Raw genomic sequence first — 27,868 nt, 5'->3', positions numbered from 1 at the left:
CCATAGCAATCATCGGGGAAGTTTGGCACCAGGACATTTTTTACTTGCTTAATTCAAGTCATACTTTACATTTACACCTAAACCCTTTTTCCTCCTGCATGTTTTATTTTATTTTTTATTAGTAATTAAAACAAGTTTAGGTAGATACATTACTATGAGGGCTTAACCCTGTTGTCAGTTCCTGTTTTCCCCTGCCCTTCCTTCATGGTAACACACACAAAAATGGCACTTCCACTCTGGATACTTAGCCAACGAAATCTCCATCAGAGGAGAACTTTACCCAGAACCAACATAGTTCACAAGATCTGCAACTGCCCATCTCAAGAGTAGTTGAGATTCATTAAGGTGCATTACTTATATTAAAATAATAACAAAATGAGTATAGTAAAAAGAGTGAAAAGGAAACAGAGCCTAGAAAAGAAGTGGTCATAGCAAAGTTATCTACCAGTCTGCAGACTGTTGGCAGCCTGATATTTAGTACCACTAGGCAGAATTTTAAATGAAATAATGAAGAATTATTACAGGATTTTGACATCAGATATTTGAAAAAACACTGTACTCATTTCCTTTAATCACCCTTAGCTGTTTTGCACATATTGGGTCCAGCTAAGCTACAGAAACATTTTTTCTTCATTATACCCATTGATAATTTATGTTTCACAAGGACTTCCTTTAGACACCGGTACAATGAAACTTTTGTCTGGGTTTCAGAACCATATCACAGTTACATTTCTCCTGTCAGAACACATATTTAAATTTATTTAAAATCAAAGTATCATGCAGTCATAATTTAAACATTGTCCTATTTGAATGCATATAGACAGCAACGGTGATTACTGTAATCTGTTGAAATGCTAGGAAAATTTCCTTTTGTAATTGAAACACTGAGATTCCATCTTAGATTGCATATATGACGCATACTATGTATCTGCCAACACATTTAGGCATAATGCCATGCTAAAAATGAGTTCTAGGATGCTGGTTAGTCCCTTGGTCAGACAAAAAAAATTAGTTACTTTTCAGTAACAGAAATACTTCTCGTGTAATAAGAATACTGATTTTGTTTCGATTCCTAGATTGAGCATACTAAAAAGTATGAGTATAATTCAGGAGACTTCTTCTTCATGTATTATTCATACGTGGTACTGATATTTTAAGGAGTGTAGCTGAAAGCCAAAATTTTGCAACCCTGTGCAAGAGGATAAGGGTGTACTGCATTGAAGCACTGCAGGGAACGTTAGCTCTCTTCTTAAATTACGCATCCAAAATAGACAGAAAGAAGCTGCTGATAAATCAGACAAAGCTGAAGAGAAATAATCTGCTCTTAGAAGGGAGCACTAGTTCATTGCAATTACAGCACAATGGTATGATTTAAGCTTCTTCTATCCACTGAAGAGAGAAAATAGTTACCTCAGGAAAAAAATATATGCCTTCCATATGCCTTGCTAACTTAAATAAGTAAGCTCAATATTTAAGTGAATGATAGTGCTTTTGCCAGAACATGTAACGAAATTACAAAATGTGTGACCGTGTGATGCTGTAATGGAAGCACAAGTGGCTATTTTTACATCAGTGAAAAGGCCATCGGGGGCAAATAAAAACACACATGAAGACAAGCTCTGTCTCAGAAAGCCTCTAAACCATAGATTTCTGGAACCAGAGGGCATCATGAAATACTTCTCTGCTTCTGTATTAAATGTCTGAGACTGGCTGCTGGCAAAGCAAGGTGGACCTTTGTTCAAATCTGCTGTGTCCACTTTGCGTTCACAATAAAACTGCCACGCTTATTGTTATTTTAGAAAGTACAGAAATGAAAGAAATAGCTTATTTGAAATATTCAAACAAGTCTGACATTGCAATCTCATTTTAATTCCTTCTTAAATCTTTTCTCAAGACACAAAAAAATGGTGATCAATTCCATACTTTTCACAGAGCTAGAGGTGGGCAGCAGGCTTCTTTCTTTCTTACCAGGTAACTGTTTCATTCTACAAACTAACAAAGTCAAGCAACAGAATTTAGCATTTTAACTACTTTTTGTGTATCTGATATGCCTAGGATAGAAGGAAGCTGAAGCATCAACCCAAAACCAAAGAAACATGGCTCAGACACTTTGGAAAAGACAGAATATATTTACCTGTCAATTACTAACACAACAACTAAGAATGGCTTCAAAATAAAGTAGCGTTGTAAAAGTTAACCAGTATTTTCTGAAGGGCACTGCTGATCTATGGATTTAATAAAGTGAGGAAGAATTCAAACCACTGCTAAAAGCTATCATTTGTGACTTCAAGTATTAAAAGCAAGAAAGAACTCTTTGGAATAGGAATTTAGTTTGCATGCATACACATATGCAAACACTTCTATATTTAAAACATAAACAAGAATTACTCAAACCAGGGAAGCTCAAAGGGAACTATAATAATATTCTTAAGCATTCAGAAGATGACTGATACTGAACACATTATTTAATGGAAAGGACTTAATGCAATGATGTGGAAACTCGGTATAAAACTGGGTATTTAAAACCAGCTTTGAGCTAAGGATGCTTCACAATGACTAAGTTTATGGCTTAGGACTAACTCAAGAGAGCCACATCGTGATAGCTCAAGTCAGCAGGGACATAAGAGGTAGAACACTTGGCAATTTAAGTGAGAAAGGAGTTCTGTAAGGGTATTTTCTGTGAGTCACACAGCTTTAGCATCCAGTTACCACTCTGACTCCCAGTGAAGTTTACAGCACACAACAAAGCTCTTCTCTCTCTGCAAAAACAGCTTTAATTGAGTTGAAAAGGAACACTTGCTCCTTCTAAAATCTGTGTTATTACAGGAGAGGTTAACTTGTCCTACACTCTTTATTGCTAATAGGTACAATAGAATTTGTTTAGCACACAGATGAGGAACTGAGGTCAAGTTATTATTCTGGCAAAGGAACATTAAAGGACCAAGAATTTGAGAGTTCTCACTAATGTGTCAACTATTAACAATACTTTCTAACAGTCTGCGTTTGATTTGACTTGGAAGGTAAGCTTGAAAACAAATACCACAGGCTAACGTGAAAAAGAACAGTACCTATTTTTTGTTTCTACTCTCCTCTTTCCTTTTCATCTCACTAAATTAAAATATAAACATGCCTGACCACAGTGCAGTGAGTGGATTGAATTTTAGACTTAAGGTAAGTAACAAAGTTGTAATATTTTAAGTACTAAATTACAAGTTCCTTATAATGGTTTCCACAATACCTGAAAGGCATCCTGATGTTCATTCTTTCTGCATATTTGCACAAAGTCTCCCATGGACAGTGAATTTTAACAAACATGATATCACTGTTTGTAACAGCTGGCTGCAAAAAGAGGTAACAAATAAACACATATTAATAATTCAAAACCACACGGCATTCAAGTTTCTAAAAGCATTCTTCAGGGGCAAATTCTGCTTTCCTGCATGAAGCTGCTGCACAGATCTGAAAATACTTTAAGTGCTCTGACCCGAACAAAGGAAAATTGATAAAAACCCCGCCACAAATCTTGTAATACGAATAACCTAAAAACTGTCGAAAAGGAACCCATAGGACAGATCTTTGCTTATAAACACAGCAGAAGTAGGGAAAGGCTTTATGCAGAATTTTGACATGGAATAAATAAACATCCCCTCAAAAATCATTTTTGATGAGCCATTTCATGACCATTTAATGTGTGTCCCATTCAAGAAGAATGTAAGAGCCACAAGAACAGCTGAGAGAAGTCTGCAGGTCCCACTTGGCCTAAATGGAAAATCCAGGAACAGTGAAGTAACTGTGATGCCTTCTATCAACTTATAAATGTTATCTCTGTAAAAAACTGAGAACTTCCATAAAATTACAAGTAATATTCTATGCAAATGTTTTATGTAATGTATTTATATAAACACAAAACAAGAATTTCAGCATTACAGGTTCTTAAATTTTTCTTTCTTAATCAATATTTCAATTTTAAACTCCTCTCCCAGCTATATTTCCTTAAGTGTTTGGACAGTGCTCTCAGACCCACGATCTGATTTTTTGGGTGGTACTTTGGGGACCCAGGAGCTTGACTCGGTGATCCTTGTGGGTCGCTTCCCACTCGGGATACTCTATGATTCTATGCATTTTTATATGTAAATATTTTGGTAGAGGTGAATCTGATTAAAGCCACCCAAAAACTTAAGTAACACACGGTTTGGTAAGTAAAGATAAAAGAAAATTCAACTGAAGAGTTAATACAATTTTAAATGTTCAAAATTATGCTTATTAGTGACATAATGTCATGTCATAGTTCTAAAATATTGCTTCTAGGGTTTAATTTTTTTGCAAAAGATGTGGAAAAATAGTATTGTAAAAATTTAAATAACCTGATATGTAAAATTACTATCTCATAAAGACATATTTTGTCTGAAAGGTCAGTGCTTGTGAATTGATTCCAGCTGGCATTGTTCTAATTTCAGTAAACATCCCAATATTTATTTATTTTTTTCTATTAGACTCCAATCAATTTTTAAAACCTTAAAAATAAATTTAACAATACCATCAGGTCAGTTATTTATGAATATTTAACACGCTTTATTGTCAGCCAGTACTTGCAAGGACTTCCAACAGTTAAAACCTCATTACTTCAATACAGAACATGCAAGGTAATTCTGCTGAGCTGAAGAGCAGAATAAAACGGGATAAAAGACACGTGAAGTATAGGAGCTTATTTCAGGATAGAGCAAATACATGTCTGCTTTTTAAGTAATTCATGAAACAGCAGAATTCCAAGGCTGTTTTCCTGACTTTGTTTTCCTTCATTTTTATATTAATTCTTTCATTACCGATATCCCAACCACAACAGCAACAACTTAACGCTTTGAAATGTTTTTTCACATTTCACAGTAGGGAAATGAAAATTCCTGAATATCCACACCGAAGTGCAACACAGAGCAGCACTCAAACTAAGACACAGAAAGAATGAAAAAACAAAATGGAAGCAGACACAAATAGCAAAACAAAATAACATAATTCTCTGACAAAGCAGAGAACATTCATTTGAAGTTTGACTGTGAGCACACAAAACCAAATGTTAATCTCTGTAATATCAGCAAATGTATTAGGAGCCTAATGATACATTAAGTTGGAATTTGGGGAAAATAAATTGTTATAGATCAGAATTAAGATGACAAAATTCTTCCCTTATAGCAACAACAACAAAAAAATTATTTCCATACTAATACCTGAAGTTCTTAGTCTTTAGGAGTTTCATCATTTAAAGAAAAAGAGGGATACTATTGAAACTGGGCACAAAATAGGTTTTTTCTTCTTAATACAATCAGAATAACAGGCTATTTATTTATTATTATTATTCTATTTGTTTTTAAGTGTATTCTGGAAAATTTAGAAGCCTGGACAGTAGCACTTAAATTGTAAACTATTCTAGCTCAAAGAGCACAATGCAGATTAGGACACACAAATGAGGGATGGATTAGTTTGACATCTTTAGCCCTTTAAAAATACAGAGAGATTTAATACCATACATCCTGCTGAAAGACAGAGGTTATATATTAAAGTAACAATATGGGTTACTGAAGCTTCTTCTGTTTTGTAGGTGTCAGGAACTGGAAGTTTCCCTCAATACTGCACTAAACCTGCTCCTATTTAGAAGGAGCAGGTTTTATTCTCCTATTTAGAATAGAATCAGATTTGATTCTATTCTGGGTGGGTGCATGTGCACATATGCATATAAACATGCAGGAGCAGGTTAACATGTTAAACACATGCTATCAAACAACTGTTAGTATAATAGCATTAAACAGAGGGACCAGCCTGACCACAAAGACTTGTAAGACACCAGGAATTTTATACATTCAATCAAGTAAGACAGTATTTTAAATACTTAATAATGCATCTAACTAAGTAGCTTTATACCACATAAGCTACAAAACTCACCTCTCGTTCTAACATCAGCCCTTCTGCTCTCAAATTCTTCTCAAATGTGCTTCTTTTCTCTACCTGCAGACTTGACTTTTTGTAGACCAAGATATAATCAATGCGCTTTTTTCCATCTTTGAAGAAGAGACCTGACGACGCCATGGCATCGGTCTGGATAAGATAAAAATATGGTAGACACGTCATTCATAAAGATGAACAGAACCGTCATGAATTCCCTGCAACACAGCACTTCCTAAAGCATGGAAATGTCCACATAACTACAAGATGACTATATAAAGAACAAGTCACAAGAACAGACAGCTATTATGCATTGTTAGTCCAGGATTTCCAACCAATTAGAATAAAACAAACTAAAATGACTCCATAACAATCATAATCTAGCCATTACTTTCAACTTTGCACCCCCCAAAAAAAAAATTACTGTATAGTATGCATAGATGTGAGCTCCTGTTAATACTTACTTTCCAGTTGGAATTAATAAAATTTAATGGCAAATAAATTAAACCAAGTTTCAACAAATTAGAAGAGAAACACGATTGATGTGAATGTTTTCTTGGATATTCCAGTTGAAGTTCTTTTTAATGCCATGTTAGCAATGCTTAAATCTTGTCTAGTTCCTTCCCACCATGCTTGTAAACACAAGGGATTCTCTGACCTCGATATGGAAAACCCTGCTTTACATGTTGCTGCTCAAAGCTATTTTTACATTGTTTTTGCATGAATCAGAATAGACAGTGACTATATCAACTGGTGTCATTCTATGAAGAGTTTGAAATTTGAAAAAGTAAACTGAGAAACAGTTGTTGAGTTCTGGAGAATGCAAACTCATTTTAACAAAAACCGTCCAGAACACAAATGGTAGTTTTAAGAAAGATGTGTCACACACACGTGCACGACCAGACATCTATCCATAGTGCATTATCTTTTAGCAAATAGGATGTTAGTCACAAAAATTCACTGTATTTGGATTGTTTGATATGAAATTAATAAAACTCGGAGTTATATCCAACGATAACATGCTGCTTTGATAAACAGAACCATATGCTAGTGTGTGATATCAGCAGTACAAATACTGGATACCAGCTTTTTTGTTTCTGATTTTTTTTCTATACTCCCACATACCTCACAGCTAACTTTACAAATTTAGTGTTTCTGAAAATCTCTGTCTGCAAAATCTGAAATTTTTGAAGAAGATTTTTTTTTCCCCCTCCCAAAGACAAAACCAAAGAAATATCCTTCTCAGACCACCCGTCATTACAAAATTGCATCATCACACCTCCGGGATCATTATTTAAATACATTAAGCTTCAGTTTAAGTACAATTAAACTTCTTTTTCTCCTCAGCAGCTGGTGATGGCATCATCTTTCTTTTCCAGATGCTTTTATGGTTTGTTTTGAAAAGTATCATCTGTTACCTTCTCTAAGCATACCTGCTTATGTATTTTTTTAATGTAAAAACAAAATGAGATTTAGAAGCCCAAACTTTGTCCAACTTGCCTGAAGCTTTGCTGTCACTAATTCTTTTAGTATAAAAAAATAAACAAAAATACAAGCAAAAACACAGAAAAAAGGAGGAAAGGTTTTTATCCTCCCACCCCTTTTTATAACCATTCTATAGACATCTGACATGATAAAACATTGATATCTTACTTAGAAAAGTGCAAACTTCAAAGGAAATTGGAAGATGTTTTAAAACTTACACTACAATTTGCATTTGAAATTATGACTGGAGTAGCACAATCCTTGTACACAGGCCCACTCATTCTCATCTCTTACTCTTTCTATTTAAAGAAAGAAATGCCAAAAATAACATGACATCATCTGTAATGCAGAAATCCTGTTTCTATACCATTCTGCCCCTGGAAGACAAAATTCAACAATAAAGCAGGGTTGTTGGATTTTCCTAGTTTTGCCCAGCTTTCTGGGCTTTTACAGTCTGAATTTGTCGTATTCTCTGGCCTGCTCTTTACTGGCATCACTGACAGGTCTAACTACACATTGTCTTAATGACACCCCTCTTTTTAATGACTCAGACCAATCAGATGGCCTCACTCTGTTGTCTTCAACTTGCTCCTATATTCTTCAAAGGGTACCAGCATTAGTGCCAAAAGTGCTCATTGTTACATTTTCCTTGCTGCTTGCAAATAATCTCTCATTACTCCTTCTACCTGTTACATCCTCCATCTACCACTCCTCTTTGCAATGACTTGACGGCTTTGAAAAGCGTACAAAGTATGCTTCTTTGGGATAGAAGTTGCTCTTCAGCAATGAAGTGTAAGTAAATCACAAAAGCAGACTAGAATCGGCTTTTTTTGGTCTGCGAATGAAGCAAAATCACATACGAAAAGTCTGCTCAAAATTTCCCCACGGGGGAGACCTGGAATATTTCTTACAGTTTCTGCTGATGCAGTTTCTGTACAGACATTCTGCAAATTCAATTTAACTTCTTTTGTAAGACCCTTCTACTTTTCTTTCAGATGATAATTTTTAGCCTTTTTTTTTTCCCCCCTCAGTTCTGAAACACATGCTTTTCTTCTGTCTTGAAAAAAAAAACCAAACCACACACATTACTGCAAGGACAAAGTTAATTAAGAACTATTGTTTCATTCTGCAGATTAACATCAGCATGCAAATATGCCCTCGGGTTCATCTGCACTGAACAGAAATCTTTGGGGGCAGCATTCGATAAATAATGATCTGCACTGTCAGTAGAAAGAAATCTTCCATCAGTTCATCTCAAACCGCTTTCACAGGATCTTGTTCTTACAGATGCACAGATGAAATGTGCAATAGCGCAGCCATTTATCACAATCGTGCAGTGAACCCAAACTACATTGATTTCAGGATTTCAGTGCTACTTCAGTGCACTTGGGTAGTTGCACGTCAGTGTAATTCTTGAGCAACACTCTCCACCTATGCTAGGAGGAATACCTGTGTCAGTAAAATAATTGATCTGGTGAATAGATGCTTCTTGGGTTGATCTGCAGGAGCTCCATAGTGTGTAAGGAGAATAGGGAGCAGTAATTTCAATTAAATGTACCAGTCAAAGTATATTAGCCACTAACTACACCTAGTGCAGTGAATCAGTCTTTTGGTATAATGGGCAATAGCACAATTATTATTTAACTGTTGGTTTAGGCCAATAGTTCTGAGATTCATTCTTTTACCCTTTACTAAGCACAGTGGAAAAGAAAAGCATTGAAAGAAATATTTTGTACAAAGTCCTTACCCACCTCATTTGTTTTCAAGATTTTCTCCTAGAAAGTTTATTTGAAAACAAACAGACCAATGTTCATATTTCTCTCTAATCGTCTTCCATCTTAGTTTTCCAGAAACAGTATCCACCTGCTTTTTTAATTAATATTCCTTTTGGTACCTTGCCATACAGTTCATCTTGCAAGCTCAAAATTTTACCTTCACCTTGTTCTTCAAAAATCTTTAAACTTGAGAACTTTAAAGAATATCTAGGCTGTGAAGCATTTCCTCACAAAACTGTAAACTTGTTTATAAGACAGAGGTTTGCACCAGCGTGAAATATTAACTGAGGCTTATCCACTACAGATATTCCAAAATTCTTTGGTTTTCTTCATTATTTGCCTTTTTTTCTCTTTTTTCTTTCTTTTTTTTTTTTTTTTAATATTGTTTCAATCTTTATTACACACAGCATGACATATTGCTTTGAAGTCCAGAAATGTACAATTCAAAAATACTGACCTCATTCAATGAATTTCACCATTTAAATGAGACAGGAAACTAGTTGATTGATTTAACATAGAAAAAAAGCATCTTTCTGTCACCAAAAAAAAAAAAGTCAAACAAAATACAACGTAAATATTTGTCAAAGTTATGAAATAGAGTTTGCGTTTCCATCCAAATCTGGTACAAGTAGAATTTCCTTGGATTTAGCCAACATGATGGGATTTTTCAAGACACTATTTTTCAGGTTATAATTAATAAGCAAAGGCATCCTTACAGACAGGGAATAGCTGTTTTACAGGCTCTTTCTCTCCCCAATTAATTTAAATAGCACCACTTACAGCAATTAAAAATATTTCAATTCCACTGATTTCAGTATATCATTCTGCTCTGTAGATTAAACTTCTGCCAACTTTTCACCTGATACATAGCAACAAATATTCTAGAACAGCAAGATGGAAGCCTACCAAAAACAGGAAGCAAAATTACAGAAGCGTTTAAGAGCAAATGACATGGTATGGTAGGCTTCAGGTTCGGTGTATTTCATTAACAGGAAAACCACTAACAAATTTTTAAAATGACTGAAAATTATGCTGCATTGTAATATATTGGTACACTGTCTTTTTTCTCCACTTGACTTGTTCAAATTTTTACAACTTGAGCTGTGCAGCAGCAAAACCACAATGTCTGAAGTACATTCAAACCATTATGAAGTGTTATCTCTAATCTGGTTACAAATAAAAGTTACAGAAAGAAACCTGTCTAGGGGAGAGCATGTACTAGGAAAAGTGATATTTCCTTCTATTTCTAGCCCGATATTCAGCTAATTTTAGCTTCTCTTTCTATGTATCTGGTAATATCCTATGGAATTTATCTTACATAACATCGTCCAGCTACCCCTGAATCCATGTAATCATACAGTTTCCAGAGCGCCTTTCATAAGGATTTCCACAGGTCACTTCTGGGAGAGCCTTCTTGTTTTCTTTGTTCTGAACCTGGGTGAAAATAACTTAAATTACTGCTTCATGGCCATAATCCTACAAATATATGTGGTTTCTTAAAACATGTAGTGTTTTATCATTACTGTGTAGTGGGTTTATGTGGCAAGGTTTGGGCAGCAGAGGGCCATAAGGGTGGCTTCTGTGAGAAGAATCTAGAAGCTGCCCCATGTTAGGTAAGGGCCCCGCTACTGACCAGAGACAAGCCAATAAGTGACGTTGTTTGCGCCTCTGTGAGAGCATATTTAAGAAAGGGAAAGGAAAACAAACAAACAACAACAAAAACAACAAACAAACAAACAAACAAAAAACACTGCCTCACAAACAGCCTTGCAGGCACCAAGTGAAGAAGGAGCAGAAGTGCTTCAGGCTCTGGAGCAGAAGTCCCCTGTGGCGAGGACCATGGTGAAGCAGGTTGTACCCCTGCAGCCCATGGAGCACCACGGTGGAGCACAGTTCCACGCTGCAGCCCATGGAGGAGACCACGGTGGAGCAGATGGACCTGCATCGATGGAGGCTGTGGCCTGTGGAGAACCCCCGCAGGAGCAGGCCCCGGGCCGGAGCTGCAGCCTGTGGAGAGGAGCCCACGCAGGAGCAGGGGTCTGGGGGGAGCTGCTGCCTGTGGGGGACCCGTGCTGGAGCAGTTTGCTCCTGGAGGATGGACCCTGTGGTACAGACCCATATCTGGAGCAGATCTTGAAGAGCTGCTGCCTGTGGGAATCCCACACCAGATCAGTTTGGAAAGGACAGCATCCCGTGGGAGAGAACCTGTGGCACAGGGGATGAGGACTGAGAAGGAGTGGCGGAGACGGAAGTGCTGTAGACTGACCACTATCCCTCTTCACCCATGCCACTTGGGGGGAGGAGGTGTAAGAGGGTGGATAGGGTGAAGGTATTTTTTTTTTTTTCTTTGTTTCTTGCTTCTCTAGCTTGTTAGTAATTTTAAGATTTGCTGCCTGTCTCCCTTCTCTGAGTCTGTTTTGCCTGTTACAATAATTGTTGAGTAATCTCCCTGTCCTCATCTCAAACCTTGAGCTCTTTTTGTCGTATTTTCTCTCCCTTCCTCTTTGAGTAGTGGGAGTTAGAGAGCAGCCATTGTGGAATTCAGCTGCCCACCCGAGTAAAACCACCACACACTTTAATGCTGTTAATGAAACAAATTGACTCAAATATCCATCTAAAATTAACTGCACTCTTAACATACCTTACTTAAATGAAAAATCACTCTGTTTCAAAGCAACCACTACACTTTGGCTAAACATGTGCAGTCCTCCTCTTACAACAGACTTCATTAACAAACCTCACAATTACCTACACTCAGACACAACCTAATAACATAAAATATGATCACAGGAAAAATATTTTTTTTTTTTTTTTACAAATATACAAATAACACTTTATGCATATGCTACATATTATGATAGTATTTTATAATATTTAAAACTGAACAACATATTAAATATAAAAAATATTAAATATTGTCTATATTGTAACCTAAAGTCAGCTTTTAATGTTGAACCACACTAAAAGCATTCAAGCCAAGGCAAAAGACTAACCTCTTATAAAATTTCCTTTCATGACAAAAAAGGAACCTCTTCATTTAAGTTTCATTTTCTTAAGTTTGCAAGTTCAATCAGTACTCATTTGACTGATTTTAGAAAAAGCCCATTGCAGTTTGTATTCTTATGTTCATTATTCTAAGGGATTAATTAACACCCATTTGAGGACTCAAATTTTCTTTGCGTTCATTTATACAATGAAATAGTACAGCAACAACTAACCAGGTACATGGAAATCCCCAACTGAAGCTTTACTTCCACGTATTGGGTTCATCATCCTAACATTTCCCTAAATTCAATCATAACTGACTCTAGTTTGAACAGTTACAAAATTTTTATTCAGGCAAAACATCAAAGTACCTAACTGTGAACTTAACCTAGGAAAAGCCCTATTACTAGATGCCAGGTGTTTCTCAGTAAATTCATTTATTCTAACTTAAAACATGCGGTAAATCAGGTCTGTCGTGAAGAAATTGACTAGCTTTTCAATTTTACATATAGTTTTCATTTACATAATCAAATATATGAAGGCTAGATGAGGAGCTGAAAAGTAGACCTTTAGTAATTATATTTTAAGATTTGCTTCATAGGTTCCTGAAATTTGCCAACAATGGTAATGAAAATAAGTACAATTTCTCTTACTTTATACACATATACACATTAGCACAGAGGCTGACAAGTATTCTAACACTTCTAAGTTGCGTTAAAATATATTTCAGACGTAGTTTTGCCTACCAACTTCAAAATCAATAGTCATAAATAACACACAGACAAAAGCACAGGGCAAGTGCTAGTCTGGCAGCATGCACAAAGTGTCTTGGACTCTGCCCAGAGCAGGTTATTCTGACCCAAGGCACCCAAATAGCAAGAAACAACTTTTACATTGGGGTGTAGCTCAGGCAGAGAACAGTCTGTGTTTCAATTTCTGACTTAAAGGACTGTAATTTACTTTCTAAAAAGAACCTGAGGAAGTTTCACATTTATAAGAACATACAAGAATATCATTTCCCAGCCATAATCAACAATGGTAGCATTCAGTTATGTTAGTGCTGACCGATACAGCACACAAAAATTAAGACTCCACAGAACATTGTTTATTTTGCCTCTAGTAGAAATGAAGTTCAACTTCCTTCCACATAAGTGATGTAATTTGGATTTAAATTTGTAAAATTATGTAAAGGAAAATAAACATACCAGGAAAGTAGAACCTGTGATACAAAATATAGATGGCTGCAGACAGCTGAGCCCCAAATTCTTCTCTTACAGCTGAAATTTACTAAATTTCTCTCTTCAAGATGTCTTTATTATAAGGTTTGAACATAATTAATTTCCTTCCTAAGACAGCTGGTGAATTCTAACAGCTAAGTGCGCTGGGGAATAATAACTTTGATAAATTTACCATATTAAAAAGAGACTTATTCAAATGCCTTTGCTTCCCCCAAATTCACCAGGGAAATTATAAGAAGGGAAGGGAAAGGAAGAATGCAACAACAGAAAGAGTGATGCTGCTACTGGAAGTGGAAGCGCTGAATCCAGACAGTCTCTCTGGTAACGTAGTGCATGGTATTTAGCAAAGACAATAAAAATATAGGTAACTTCAAAGAAGACATGTGAGAGAAGAATATAAAAAACTTTTAAATTTGGTTTGATTCTGGTAAACGGTGTGGCTCATTTTTTTTTTCCCTTTCATAAGTCACAATGTTTTATGATGTCATTTTATAACGTATGTACAATTCACATTTCTGATGTACAAAACAAATCTGTATTTCAAATGATAAAGATGACTACATAAATTAAATAAAGTTTTAATTATATAGTCTGTAGAATTGATCTTTTGTGTATTACCTCTTCAAAATAAAAAAAGAAAACAACAAACCTCTTAAATATTCTTAATACAGTTTCTTTACTGACACTCTAATACATGCAAAATTACAAACATTAGCATAGATCGAAAAGCAGCAAATGGTTCTCTTGCTTGGACAGTTCCTACTACCCCTTGGGCTTTGGTAAGACACTAGGTAAGGTGGAACTTACATGGTTCTGTTTCCAAGTTCACAGCTTTACCTTCTTTAATATTAACATTTCCCTGCAGATAGTCTGTTAGCTGTCAAGGTCACTTAAACCATGTCTAGATAATGCATAGTATCAGTTGAAGGAGCAGAAACAGAACTCCCACATACAAGAGGGCTGTGGAAATCAATTGACCATATTTCCATGGAAGTCAGCAAGGTTAAAGAGAAAGTAAAGAATTCATTCACAGACAATTGGTGGAATCACAGTAGGAATAGAATATAATTCAGGTAAACTAATTTTCATGTTTTAGGTTAAAGGTATTCCTCTCTTCAATTCTGCAGCACAGTACTCATACCTTTGTCTAGCATCTATACCAAGTTTGAGGTCAAATTTCAAGTGTCCAGGTTTGAGAAGTTCACTTGAGGTACAATTTACCCTTCTAACACCCTACTATATGATAATAAACGAAAAACAACAACAAACCACCCCCATCCAAACAATATATAAAATCTGGTAAAATATTTTGCGCTAAGGTGTTAGCAGTTACTCTGTGAATACAAATTATTAGCCTCCAGCATATAAACAAATGTGTAAGTATTCATTAGATATAAGTAAATTAGTTTACAAGTGAATAGCTCTCATTTTTAATAGACCTTTCAAATTTATCTTCAAATAGCAGACATCACTGTAGAAACTTAATTGACAATAATCTATTTCAAGATTTTTTAAGTAGTATATCAATGCCTTCCATATATAATAAAGAGCACAAACATAATACCCCACCGAGCATCACCACTCCATAATAGCACCACTTTGCCAGAAGCTGTAGAACCAAAAAGCATGTGAAGAACACTTAAAGAAACCTAAATAGACCTTGAAATGTTTTTGCTTCCTCATGGAAGCAACAACACGTTCATTGACCTACTGATGACACCCTAAACTCTATTATAAACATCACCATAAAGCTTACAGCCGAAATAGGGCTGTGTATAACACCCTACAGCATTTAAAAGCACTTTGTGTGCTTGCAGAGAAAATCTGCTTGGAATAGAGCAATGAGAGAAGAAGAACAATTAAAACACATTGGTAGTCAAAGGTGAGGCAGAGAGAAACAGTTTATTGGATTTCTTTATCTCTTGATTTTTAAGAGATGCTTCAAAGATAATAATGGATGACTTCAGGACTATTAAATCATGTATGAGATTGATGTAGTCATGGAAACAATTTGAGGAACTAGGGCAGAAATGTGCTGTGTGAACTTCGTAGGTGATACAACCACCTAAAATTACAATATCTAAATGAACGTCTTTCCCATTCTAACTGTAAATAGAATGGTTATTCTACCAGAAATACGGGAAATTTTTCTATCAATACCATTTACTCCTGTTCATTAAATGTTAGTAAGTAAAGAGATTATTAGCTGGTTCATGAAAACCACCCCTCTTATTTTTATTACTAATTCTCCCTAATACTGTTACCATGAACTTTGCATTAACATCGTAAGGAATTTTAATGCCTAAGGCTATTATTTCAATGGTTTGTGTCTACATTCAGATTTTATGACTCAATTCAGCTTTAAGTATTTTCTGGAAACAAATATGTTAACCAATGCTAATTACAGCAGGCTGATTTCCATAAACGAAAGTGAGATTCCAAATTACAGCTTACTTTATTTCAAGATAATTAAAATCAAACCTGTAACTCCAACAAGATAACAGACTTCTTAAGTTACATGGAACTAGTAGTGAAAACATTTAAAAAATATTTTAGGCTACAGCAGTGCACTTAAATAAAATAGTACTAGACTCATTTTTAACATTTTTAAAATCATGTTCTACTTAAGAGTAATCCAAAATGCGCTTTTTGAGAATTTTTCTAAGGATATGGCTAAGCTAGTAATCATCTTGTGCTTAAAGAGTTTGGGAATGGATAAACTAAAGTAGATTTTTATGTTTATCCTTTCCATTACCTAATTCCAAAAGTACAGAATAATTGATTTTACATGTATGTTGCTTTCTCTCCAGCCCTGCTTTTTTGAATAACCATAAGAAACTAGAACAGAATACTGGGGACCTATTTGTACTCGCAGAGTTATCCAGACTATCTTGGGCATCAGAGACAACATAGCTTGGTTAATGTGACATATATCAATGCTGCCATAATTACCCATGCTAATGTATTTCTGCATATACCACATTGTACTGTGCAGAACTCAGGCTATTCTCTGAGCTGAGAGGAAGAAATATCTTATCTCCCGAAAATAAAACTGTAGTTTAATGTTTAGGAATAAACTATACAACTAGTTGTTACCTTTTTTTTTTTTTTTTTTTTTTCACTTTTCATTTTATTTAGACTTAGGATGTAAGTATGAAAAATACATATATTTTAGTTTCAGGTTTATGGGATTTACTGCAAAACATTGAAAGTCTGCTCGATATTACTATAGGGGGAAGTGGCGATGGAGGATGCCTGGACAGGAGGAGGCTTTTCATTTAAAATATTCAAATAACCTCTATTTGCTCTTTAGGTCTAATAGGAAGACCTAAACAGGAAGTGACATGATCACTGAACATTTTCTATCGTATTTTTTTTTTTAAAACTTTCATTCTTAAATTAAACTTTTTTTCTTTCATAGGATTTCATCTTCACTGTGAATTTCTTACTACTTTCCCTTCATTTCCTGAATATTATTATTATTATTATTTCTTTTTAAATCAAACCTCACAGCAGATGAAAACCATGCACTGGAAGCATAAACACGAAGTTAACTTGTGTTGCACTTGACCATGTCATTCTATTCTGGGATAATGATTTTATCTGTTATCATTCCTTTTAAACTTTATTTACTTTTCTGTTATTAAACTGCATTAACAGTCTACTTCTTATCTATTACACTCCCTTTCCTATTCTCCTTTCCAGCACATTGTTGTCAGCTGACAACATCTTGTTCTTATTTATACACTAAAACAACTTTATTGCCAAACCTTCTCTTTGAGCATGCATGCCTGGCACCCACTAAACATAAGAGCAAGATTCTGAGTGAAATAATGTAGGTGAATTTAGTGATAAATGGACAGGATTAGAACACATAACACAAATCGAGTTTAAGAAACTGTGCAATTCAATCACGTGAAGAAAATGAAAACAGAAGATAATTCTTGCAAAAGAATGGAAAAGAAAAAATACGATTGAAGAATATACTTATTCTACAGATATTAAATTTGATTTATTCAAATTTTCAAGACCACCTACATAAAACTTTGAAAAGTAAATATTTGTTTTGCAGAAAAATGTAATGGATATGTTCAGAGTCCAAAAGAATCCAATAAAAAGCATAAAAAATATATTTAAGGTTTTCACTGGTAGTTTTAACTTTTAATGACTGTAATAATCTACACTGAACATACTGAGTTTTGCTGAAATTGTATTGAATTTTCAGCATTATGTTCTGCTAAATGGAAAAAATTCTCCATGTTTTAGGCAACTGCTTATTTAAGGTCTTATTTAAAGTTTATTAGAAGTCACATAACATTTCCAGAGACTGAAAGAGAACTTGTGTCAGATCCTATCCAATACAAAGCTGGTTTGGACATGCAGTATTATAGCAGTTATCAGTGCATACTACAAAGAGCAGTAAACTAGGCTACCGTAGAGGTACATTTCTTTGCAGTTCTTGAACCCACAGTGATAAATATTGGAAAATATCTCACATATTCCTCTCACTGCTCTACATATCACAGTCATTGGTACAGAAAGAATTCACTGCTATTGACCTCACTACTTCATTAGGTGTATGTTGCTTCCCATTTAAGTGATAAAATGTGTTTAGCTAATTTTCCTTTCTTCATGAAGGTAGAACATTTCAAATATCAGCTTTACCATTAGGGACCTGCTTGCTCCCTACATTTCACTCGCAATAGCAGATACTACTTCCATTTCCTGCTCAGCCGCCACCTGCTGGCATCACCCCTCTGCATGAGATCTTGTGACAATCACATACATGAAGTTGTACTTCCTATACAATCTCAGTAGCAGTTGGTGCTGAGAAGACAGCAGAGATAGCTAATGCAGATAGTTTTTAGTGGATCTTAACACTTTTCAGTTTGTCAATATGAAATATGTGGATTCTTTACTGATCTCACCCTCTCACATTAAAGGGGATTCTGAGTTATACATCATAACAAAGGAAATGAGTAAAGTAGATGACTATCAAGATGACTATTGGCATCCAGGTGCTGTATCTAAATAATCCAATGTTTCTAAAGATTTAAAACTGCAGTGATGCAAATTAGATTTATGGAGAGTGCACATCATATATGCAATCTGAAACACTAGACAGCTTAAAAAATATATAAATGCATATTGACTTTCATTGTGCCAGCAGGACAAGTTTGTTATTTTTGAAATATTCAGGTAGCTTATCATTGAGATAAATAATAGCATCAAGCACTGATTGCAAATAGCTGTTCTTAGTTATTTGTCCCTGAAACTCTCGGGAGTGTAAAAAAAATAAAAACCTTCTAAAACAAGCCTAAATTAGAATAATAAATAAGCAGAGAATAATGAGCTTTTACCCTTGTACACCCTATCAAGGCAGTATTTCTGATCTTCATTTTTTGGTAAGACTAAGAAAACTTTCTTTTTTTGTTAATATAATGATAAATCAGTTAATTCTCCAAATATATGGGTACTTACCAGCTGTAAAGCTTTTGTCCCTGCTTTCCAGTGTAACTTTCAACCATCTCAAAAGGAAACAGATGACTCCTTTTGCTAGTCTTGTATCGGTTTAGAGAAAGATTCCCTTCAACATCTTCCACTAACTGACAGGACTTGCGCAACATTCCAAAGAAAGACTAGTAAACTTCTCTTCTACTCTATGACTAATCAAAATCTCCCATGCCTTTTTCCTGTGGAGGCAGGCAAACAGTAAACAGGAGAATCTTGCTTGGCTGCCTCATTTACAAAAACAATAGAAAAGCCAAAGGAAGCTTCCTAAGAAATTGCTGTGATAAAAGTTGCTGTTGAGGTTATAAGCCAGACGTGGCTTCAGCTGATTTGGATTTAGGGTCAGGAAGTACAAAGACTGAGACATAAAAACTGTATTTTTGTTTAAACTTCATACAAATACAAGGGTACCCTTTAAAGTTTGAAAGAAAGTTAACTTACTGGTTGCCTATAAACTTTGTATCAGTCCTAAATGCATTTCTTGGGGATCACACAGTAAGTGATCGTTTTATATTTTACATGAAAATAGAGGAGTTATCTTGTGTTAGCAGAATGAAGGGTCTGTTGAAAAGTCTGTTACTAGACAGACAGACGGACAATATCTGCCAGCTAAGCCTTTTCTTTTTTAAATCAGCCTTACCTGTTATGCAAAATATTTAATTGTCAATAACATACTTTAAATCCTGAAAATTCTGCATTTTTTTCTCTTTTATCTCACATTTAACATAGAAGGCTTTGTTTAAGTAATTACAAAACCAAATAAGATTTTGTTAAAAAATAAAACAAAAGAAAAGCTCTTTGTCTTAACTCATCTAGCCTTCCAAAACCAAAGAAAAATCTGTCAACACAACATGTTCTCATTTCTGTAGTTCAGATTAAAATATAAACCTTCTCTGTCTTTACTGAAGCTTCATTTTCAGGTCCTAAGTTTCCAAACTGTAAATACCATTATCTGTAAACCAACCTAAGTGATTATTAGATAGCTATTATAATTAAAACAAAAACAACAAAAAACCTTTTTTTTCCAAAGCATCCCATAAAATGTGGTCTCAGAGATCACATCAACCTGTCTTAGAGAATCCTGTAGAAATGATAATACAACATGACTGAGAAAACAAGCTTTACAATGATTAAAAGACTCTTCATGAAGTATGCATTCAGTGATAGAATCATGAAGTACCACAAGCATAATGGATGCCAGAACTGTGTAATGAATGTCCTGCTGAAGGGTACAGTCGATGAAAAACAGACTCCTTAAGTAACTGAGGCAGTTGTAGATCCATAGCACAGTATTACTGATTTTTTTTTATATAGCAAAAAACATAGAATTGCTGGTAAAAACTGTACTGTAGATTCCACTATTTGAAAATTGAAATCACTAGTGCTTGAAGAAAGAAATAATTCAGAACTTTTTGAGAACAGATCATTTGTCTTATGTTTATGAGAAATTATGCTTGATAGAAAAGAGAATTAAGGGTCTCCCAGTCCACAACAACAACAAAAATCTGCTTTGAGCTGAAAATCAATCATAATTCTTTGGCATTAGAAAGGATGAAGTGTTGTAGAAAATGCATTGTGATGAATACTATGATTAACTAATTACTAGGTGAGATAACTTGTCAGTTTTATCTGGAGAGATTTTTTCAGTTATTTAGTTGAAGTTCCTGAGATTATTCCTACACTTTCCTATAAGCAAGTGAATTTTGTCTTCCATGTTTCTACCTACCTCGTGGATTTTGCTTAGAATGAAAACCCTACACACTTCAGATCACTTTTGACTGATCATCTGCAACACGTAATAGTTTTTCTAAACTCTACTTATTTGAGGCATCCCAGCTGACATGATTTTTTCACTCCATTCTGGAGTCCTATGTCATAAATGTTCTACATCTTAATTTTTTAAAAAGACTACTGTCATTTAAATGAGCCAATGCAAATCATCAGATCCTTTGATCCTACAAAACGTTGGTCATTTTTGCTACAGAGAATTCTATTCACTGCTTCTATAGGTCAAATGGTAATACAGGAGCCTCCTACATTTCTTACTGTGAGATGTCTATTAATTTAAACTTTAGCTTAACCAGCCCATTAAAAATCATATTTTAAAAAATATTTAAGCATACTGTGGCAATTGATGCAATTTAATAAAGTTTGCTGTCCATTACCTTTAAAGATGATTTAGTCCGAGGTTCTGTTTTCTGTCTGGCAAGCTTGTTTTGAATGAGCAATGACTGATCTGTACGAACATCATAATTCCCATGCTCTGAATCATCTGTGTATGTGTCTTTGTCTTTTCCTACATCTGAAGGAAAAACAGAAGAAAATAGTGGGCTCATTTTAGGTTATCGTGGAAAGAAACTGACAGTAAAGTTATATCTGCAGCAGAATACACTACTGAAGTGTTAACTTTTCAATAACTTATATTCTAGTCTTTCCTGCAAAAGCTTTTTATTTGAACTGATTGTCTTAAACTAGAATTGACTTTCTTCTTAGTAGAAATCCTACTGAAAATTCTTCTCTACTGCCATTTAAATCAAAAAATCCAACAACATCCTTCACAGTAGTTAAAACCAACCAAACAAAAAACAACTGACCAAAAACATACAACAATCACAATGCAAATATTCAGCTGCTTTGGTGCTTGAGTCATAACTGTCAAGACTCAAAATATGTTATTAAATTGGCAGGTGCATCCTGTATATATGGAAAGTTATTGTGTGTTTTTAAATTACAGAAGCTATCAAAATGCTAGCTCCTGCTATGCACATGCTGCTCATCATTAAATACAGTATTTGAAAATTTGCATATTAAGGTATTGCGGTGAAAACTTAAGAGGTGTACCCAGAGGTTGTAGAAGATAGTTGACACCATGAACAAAGTACTCTTCTTCTGCAGTGGATTTCTTTTTAATGACTCAACGAAAGTGTTTATAAAAGTATTTGCATACTCCATCATAGTAGTACATGACTGAGGACCTTCATCAAAGCTTATTAAGACCCACTATTACAAGTCAGATTTCCTTCTGCATCATAACCACAGGCAAGACAGATGGACTGTAGTTAAGTCTTCGAGTCACTCTATATCCTCTATTGGAAGGAGGATTGTTTTTCAGACATTGAATTTCCCTTCACATTCTCTATCGAAAAGATCATGACAAGGCTTACCATACACACTCAGAGGAGTGAAATGAAGGATAATGCCTGTACAATATTGGACCGTATAACTTCTACTGAATGCTGGAAAATGGTTAGTTTTGAAAAAAATATTTTAACGATAAAAAGATGGAATAATTATTCCCACGCAATTATATCTTGGACAAATTGCAAATAGAAACTATTCAGACCAAAAAGTTACCCATAAATCCTGAGCCAAGTTCTCATCTCAGCTTTCATATCAACATGGGAAAAGTCAAGGGAACTGGGAACAGCATTTATCCCAGTAATTCTAAACCCTAAATAGAAGCCAAGAAACAAGCCATGGTTGCTGTGGGAACCACAATCTTGAATTTCCTGAATTTTATATTCAGAAAAGCTCATCTGCAACAACAAAGTATTTTTCATTAAGTTGTCCCTTAAATTCTCCACAGTAAATATTACAGAAAAAAAACAACCTCAATTATCTCATGTAGCCTAAACATTTCTGCGAAGGAATATTAAACTGGAACATTTACAGAAAGCTGTTTTTTCTGCCGTTTAGTTACTTACATTATAATTACACAAAATGAGCCCTCAGTGATTTCTGACGTTGATACTAACCTCGGTAAATCTGTGAGGTGACTTTTTAATATATGAAATAGCCTGTTTTGATTGTGAGAGCACCAAACTTAGCCTTTATTTAATCTAAAGAAAATTTTAACATAATATACAGGTTACTCTCCAGACAACAAACAGGGAAATAGCAAAAAGCCTGCAAAATGCTGTAAGTAGTACAAGGTAGGAAACAGAATACTTAAACAAATGCGCTGATCTGACTCATTCCCAGATGTGTAAAATGAAAAGAAGAAAAAAATCCTATGAAATCTAACCTCTTACAGCTAGACACGCCATTTGAATTGAAAGACCTCACTTAAATTAAAAAAAAAAGTCCACTTTTATAGGGAAAGTTTTATAGGATTAGAGATTTTGAGTAGATCTAAAACAAACAAAAAGCTTTGCAAAAGTATATTGTGTTTTATTTAAATAATTTTAAATTATGAAGTTTTATATAAGTTATTTAAGTTTTATTGCTCAATATACTTTAGTTACTAACCATTTTTTTTAAATTTTCAATGCCACAACTTTTAAATTGTGCCATCCATTTTCTCTAAAGAAGATTACCTTCCATTCAGAGATACCAGCTACGTTGTCTGAAACATAGACTAAAATGATTTTAGTAGTGAAAAAAAAACACAAATTTAGAATTTAAAAGATTGTAAAACTTAACAACATTTAGCACTGTACATTTTAACAGTCTATGACTTATTTTATGCACTGAAAACACTATTCCACAAGGTAATGGTATCAATATAGTAAAAATGGGAGGAATGAAGATTAACGCACAACATTTAATTATTGCACTAGACTGTACGTTACGCCTGTCTGAAAAAATGTCAGAGACATAGCATACAATCCATATTTAAAAAGTATATCTAAGTGTGTGTATTTTTCTTAATGGTAATATGCATTAATATCAGGAAGCATGCTTTGCAATACTTTGAATGAACTTGCTGTCCCGTTTGTCTCTTCTGCAGCATACATTAAGACAAAATATTTAATATAAATAATTAAATTCCAAAGAAAAACGTAAACGGATTGCATGGCATTTATATACCAGAACAGGTTAGAAAGAAGAATTGAAATGTATGTGGTTTTGGGAGCCATATTTTGTTTCTTAAGTTGAACTTCCTATAAATTTCTTTTGAACAGTTCCAAAATTTGTGAAGAATACAAAATGAAATTTGTTCATTTTAGAAAATGATCGTGGAAGATCATGAGATGAAACTTAAAAAAGCAGTCAATGCTATTAATGGAATTCTTCTATGACCAAGTGCTTCTTCTGTAATAAGATATCCACCTCTTCTATTAAAAGGTAAAGTCTCTCTTGGGCAATTTTCCCACCCACAAAGCCAAAATGACATGCTCTTAAAGATAAAATTATAAGACCTAAGGTACTTAAAATTCAATTCTTACTAGGGTCACCAATGCATGCTACATTTTATACATACACAGTCATTCAGCTTCTGCAACCTTTCCTAAATAACTGCAGTTTTAAAACTTCCATGACATTTTTGGATTATTTTAGTCTATAAAGTAACACTATTTTCTGCTATCCTTTCCTCTACAATCTCTATTATTTATTTATTTTTGCATTTTAACTGCCGTTTGGGATTGTCACAAGCCAAAACAAGATAGCATCCCTGGATGTTGTGGCTGGAGCTGTACTGCTCAGGGATGAAAGATGTTTTTAATGCAACATAGCCCAAAGGCAGTGAAATGGACTGTTTCTCTCTTTCTCTTGCATTATAAGTACCCATCTTGAAATTCAAACACAGAGACTTGATTTGGCTGCAGCTCCACAAAACATCATGAGAAAAACTCGCATGCTTCAAGCTCTTCACTCTACATTGTGGGAAATCCATTGGTTACTTCATTTAATTTCTTTATTTCCCATCATGCCTTCCCTGGCCTACAACAACTGAACGGGTTGTTACTGGCAAGAACAATTGCCAGCTTACACCACTTTTGTAGCTCTTGGATGGGCTCTAGTGCCAACCACCAAGTCGCCTGTCTGATTTGGGGAGGGGAGAGAGTAGGCAAGTCACCAGAGGAGGTGGGGAAAAAAAAAAAAAAAAAAAAAAAAAGGAAGAAAGGAAGAAAGGAAAACTGAGTTCACATTGCTCCTTAACAGACCTCAGGCAACTGCCTGCCTCCCCCCAGATTTGTTCTCTCCTCTGTTGGTAACAACTCCTACCCTACATGTACTTTGCTGTTGTGGTGGTATTACCCTGGGGAAAAAAAATAAAAAAAGATTAAATAAAGACGAGAATATTAAGTCAGAGAAAAGGGTGATAGATTGTAATTCTAGAGGCAATCACCGATCATATTTCAATTTTCAATGGAGTCCATGGGAATTTCTCTATTCAATTCAGTAAATCAAGGACATCTCTTTAACTGGGTATCTATTTATAGCACTGACAAAATTGTTAGCATATCTGAACATTTAAGTCCATCTGCACCATCAACCTGGATCCAGACTTAGGTACAAAGTGATTTTCTGTTTTAAAAATTAAGCATTAATCAAATGGATAACATCTCTTATTCAAAGCTGTTTGAAAGCCTACTAGTCTGTTTTTCTACCTTGTAACACAGAGGCAAGATGAGTAACTTCAGTCTTTATTCATCACAACAGATATCTACTATTTCTGACATACAGTTTTATTAAGATTGATGCATGATAGTGAGACTTACCCTAAGGGCACATATAAGAAGAAAAAGAAAAAAAGGAGAGATTTTCATTTCTAGGAGTCTTTTACCCAACAGCACAGCAGCACTTCAAAATTAATTTCCAGGTCCACAGTTGGCATTTTCACCTTTTGTCTTCTTCAGTGCTTAGCTACCTTTCTTTCTATTGCATAATTCTGACGGGCCAAGAATGCATTTTAATTTTATGATAATTAAAACATAAAAAGTATTTGTCCCAATTTCCCTGCAACACACTATCCATTGATATCTTAGATAACTGGTGTAGGATAGAAGATCTTTTTCAACTGAAACCTGACACTACTATTGAAAGGGAAATTCATATATAAATTATTCCTTGATAGTTTTATTTCACAAATTTTGATAAGATGATTCTTGTTGGACCATGTAAGCTTTAGAAAGAATTAGATTATTGGTCAAGAAATTAATCCCCTTTTGCCCCAATTTTAGTCCCAGAAACAACAAATAACCTGCAGGAGGATATCACTAGACACTCAGATAAATGAGGTTGTGATGGATTTAGGCCATCTTAGTTTATTCTGGTAGGTACCTGGAATGCTATATTGTAAATATACCATTAAAGATTTTTCAGCTACCTGAATATACGTACTTATATACCAAATGCTAGCATAGTTGATGAGTGCAGGCTTTTTTTTTTTTTTTTAGTGTACGATTTCTCAGGAGCTTTCAGACAATTGTAACCGTTACACAGAATATATCTAAGTTTTAAAAAGGGAGCCAGGCAGGTTTTTAGCTATCTGGAGGAGTTAAGATGGCACACAGAATTAGTACAGGTGGATTAAATGCCCAAAGTACTTACATATTTTGAACCTCAATATTATACTTTCAGAAGACTAATCCTTACCTAGTTCCAGTGAGCATTATGTTCCTAATGGATTGCTTAGCTGCATCACTCATGCTGCCAGCTCTCCAGGCTGGAACCAGCTCTACTGTGGCAGCTGGACAATGCCCTCAGACACTGTGTACATTACCAAGTATCCTAAGGCAGATTTTCTGCCATCTCAGGACACAGTCTGAATAGATGTCACCACAGTTAACCCATGCTGACTTTACCTGAAGATGAAACAAGGTTTTGAAAAATGTATTCTAAGAATCACAATGGAAACATCACTTTTCTGTTGAAGCAGAAATTAAGCCTGAGTCATATTCTCGAATCATATTCTTTGCAATCTCTGCATTACTATGCATAAAGCACTAATAATTGACCTAATTCAGAAAAAAAAAAGAATAAATGAATTGCGAAGTTTTAATTGCTAATGAGGCAGCTGATAAAAACTGCCAAATAAATTAAAATTAGATGCTCATTATAGCTAAACCCTGAATGCCAATTTCTATTGATCGTATTATCCATTGCTCATTTTTGACATCTTAATTGAAATGAGACATTTCAGCATGTCATAGTTCTGCCTACTTTGACACAGTTTAGAAAGCTACTTATATGCATATATTTCTGTCAGAACAAGCAAATTAGATTTTCAAGTTAACAAGTAGACTGAGCATCAGATTTGCAACTTTTTCCTCCTAGTTTAACTGTACTTTTGCTACAGCCTAACTTCTCAAAATCTGCCCTAGCTATTTACGCGTTAAACAGGAATTTAAACACCATTAATCTGTATTGTAATAAGAAATCCCTTTGTAAATCTGGCTTACGAGGTTTGGAAGTGGACATAAAATAATTCAAACCTGGCAACATTAATGACAGTAGTTTTAGTGATTCAAATGAACTTAGCAGGTAGAAAAACATGCCACCTATCGGTCCAAATACTGCCACTGCCCTTCTGCTCCTACTGCTGAACACCGAGAATGACTTGAGAAAAGAACACACTACTCAGTGGAAGATTATTTCCTGTTTCTGTGAGCCTTAGACAGTTTTCTTTTTTTTTTTTTTTTTTTAATATATATATATATATTTTTTTTAATCCATACTATGCGTTACAGGAAGGAGCTCATGTCATTTTTGGCATTTGACTTTCTGTATGTGGTTGCTCCTACTAAATATTTCCCACTTAATTACTTTGTCTAACTCTACGTAGAGCCACTATTATTGGTAGCTGCAGTAAAGGCAAATTTAGTAACTGAAATCAAACCTCCTATGTCATTTAAATCCAGCTGGCACTACTGAACTAATTGCTGAGCACATCTTTCAGAAGAAAAACAAAGCACAATAAAATCAGAAAAGAACGTAAATATAAACCAGTATGTTCAAGCAAATATCCACAGAGAGAAGACTTAGAAAGCACAATGTTGAATTCCCTTTGAGAGGGTGAATGTCAACTGCTTGAGTTGCATTGGTATGACTTTCAAACCTATTAAAAATGGATGACATTGTAATATTTTTATGGTAATAAATTCAGTAATATTAATGTCCATGTTCTTGTGTAACCCAGATTTCCATGCATAGGGTTTTCTCATGTTGCTATAACTACACATTTTAATTATTTGTGACTATCACATCAACATA

The 27,868-nt window shown here is 34.8% G+C and overlaps 1 protein-coding gene across 10 annotated transcripts in view; it reads right to left on the bottom strand.

The window, feature by feature from the left end:
- Positions 1–27,868, bottom strand: part of ANO3 (anoctamin 3) — a 237,433-nt gene that overhangs the window by 59,401 nt on the left and 150,164 nt on the right. For 9 of the 10 annotated variants that reach the window (XM_068684984.1, XM_068684987.1, XM_068684991.1 and 6 more), the window contains 3 exons: positions 21,094–21,230; positions 5,935–6,087; positions 3,239–3,339 (listed from right to left, as the gene is read on the bottom strand). In XM_068684984.1, coding sequence (XP_068541085.1) covers positions 3,239–3,339; positions 5,935–6,087; positions 21,094–21,230 — 391 coding nt within the window. Of the gene's footprint in view, positions 1–3,238; positions 3,340–5,934; positions 6,088–18,898; positions 19,044–21,093; positions 21,231–27,868 lie in introns of those variants that run through there. The other variant, XM_068684994.1, reaches the window with a different exon arrangement.

Source organism: Anas acuta, chromosome 5 (assembly GCF_963932015.1).
Source record: "Anas acuta chromosome 5, bAnaAcu1.1, whole genome shotgun sequence".
Classification (NCBI taxonomy): Eukaryota; Metazoa; Chordata; class Aves; order Anseriformes; family Anatidae; genus Anas; species Anas acuta.
This window is presented reverse-complemented; position numbering and strand designations above follow the sequence as displayed.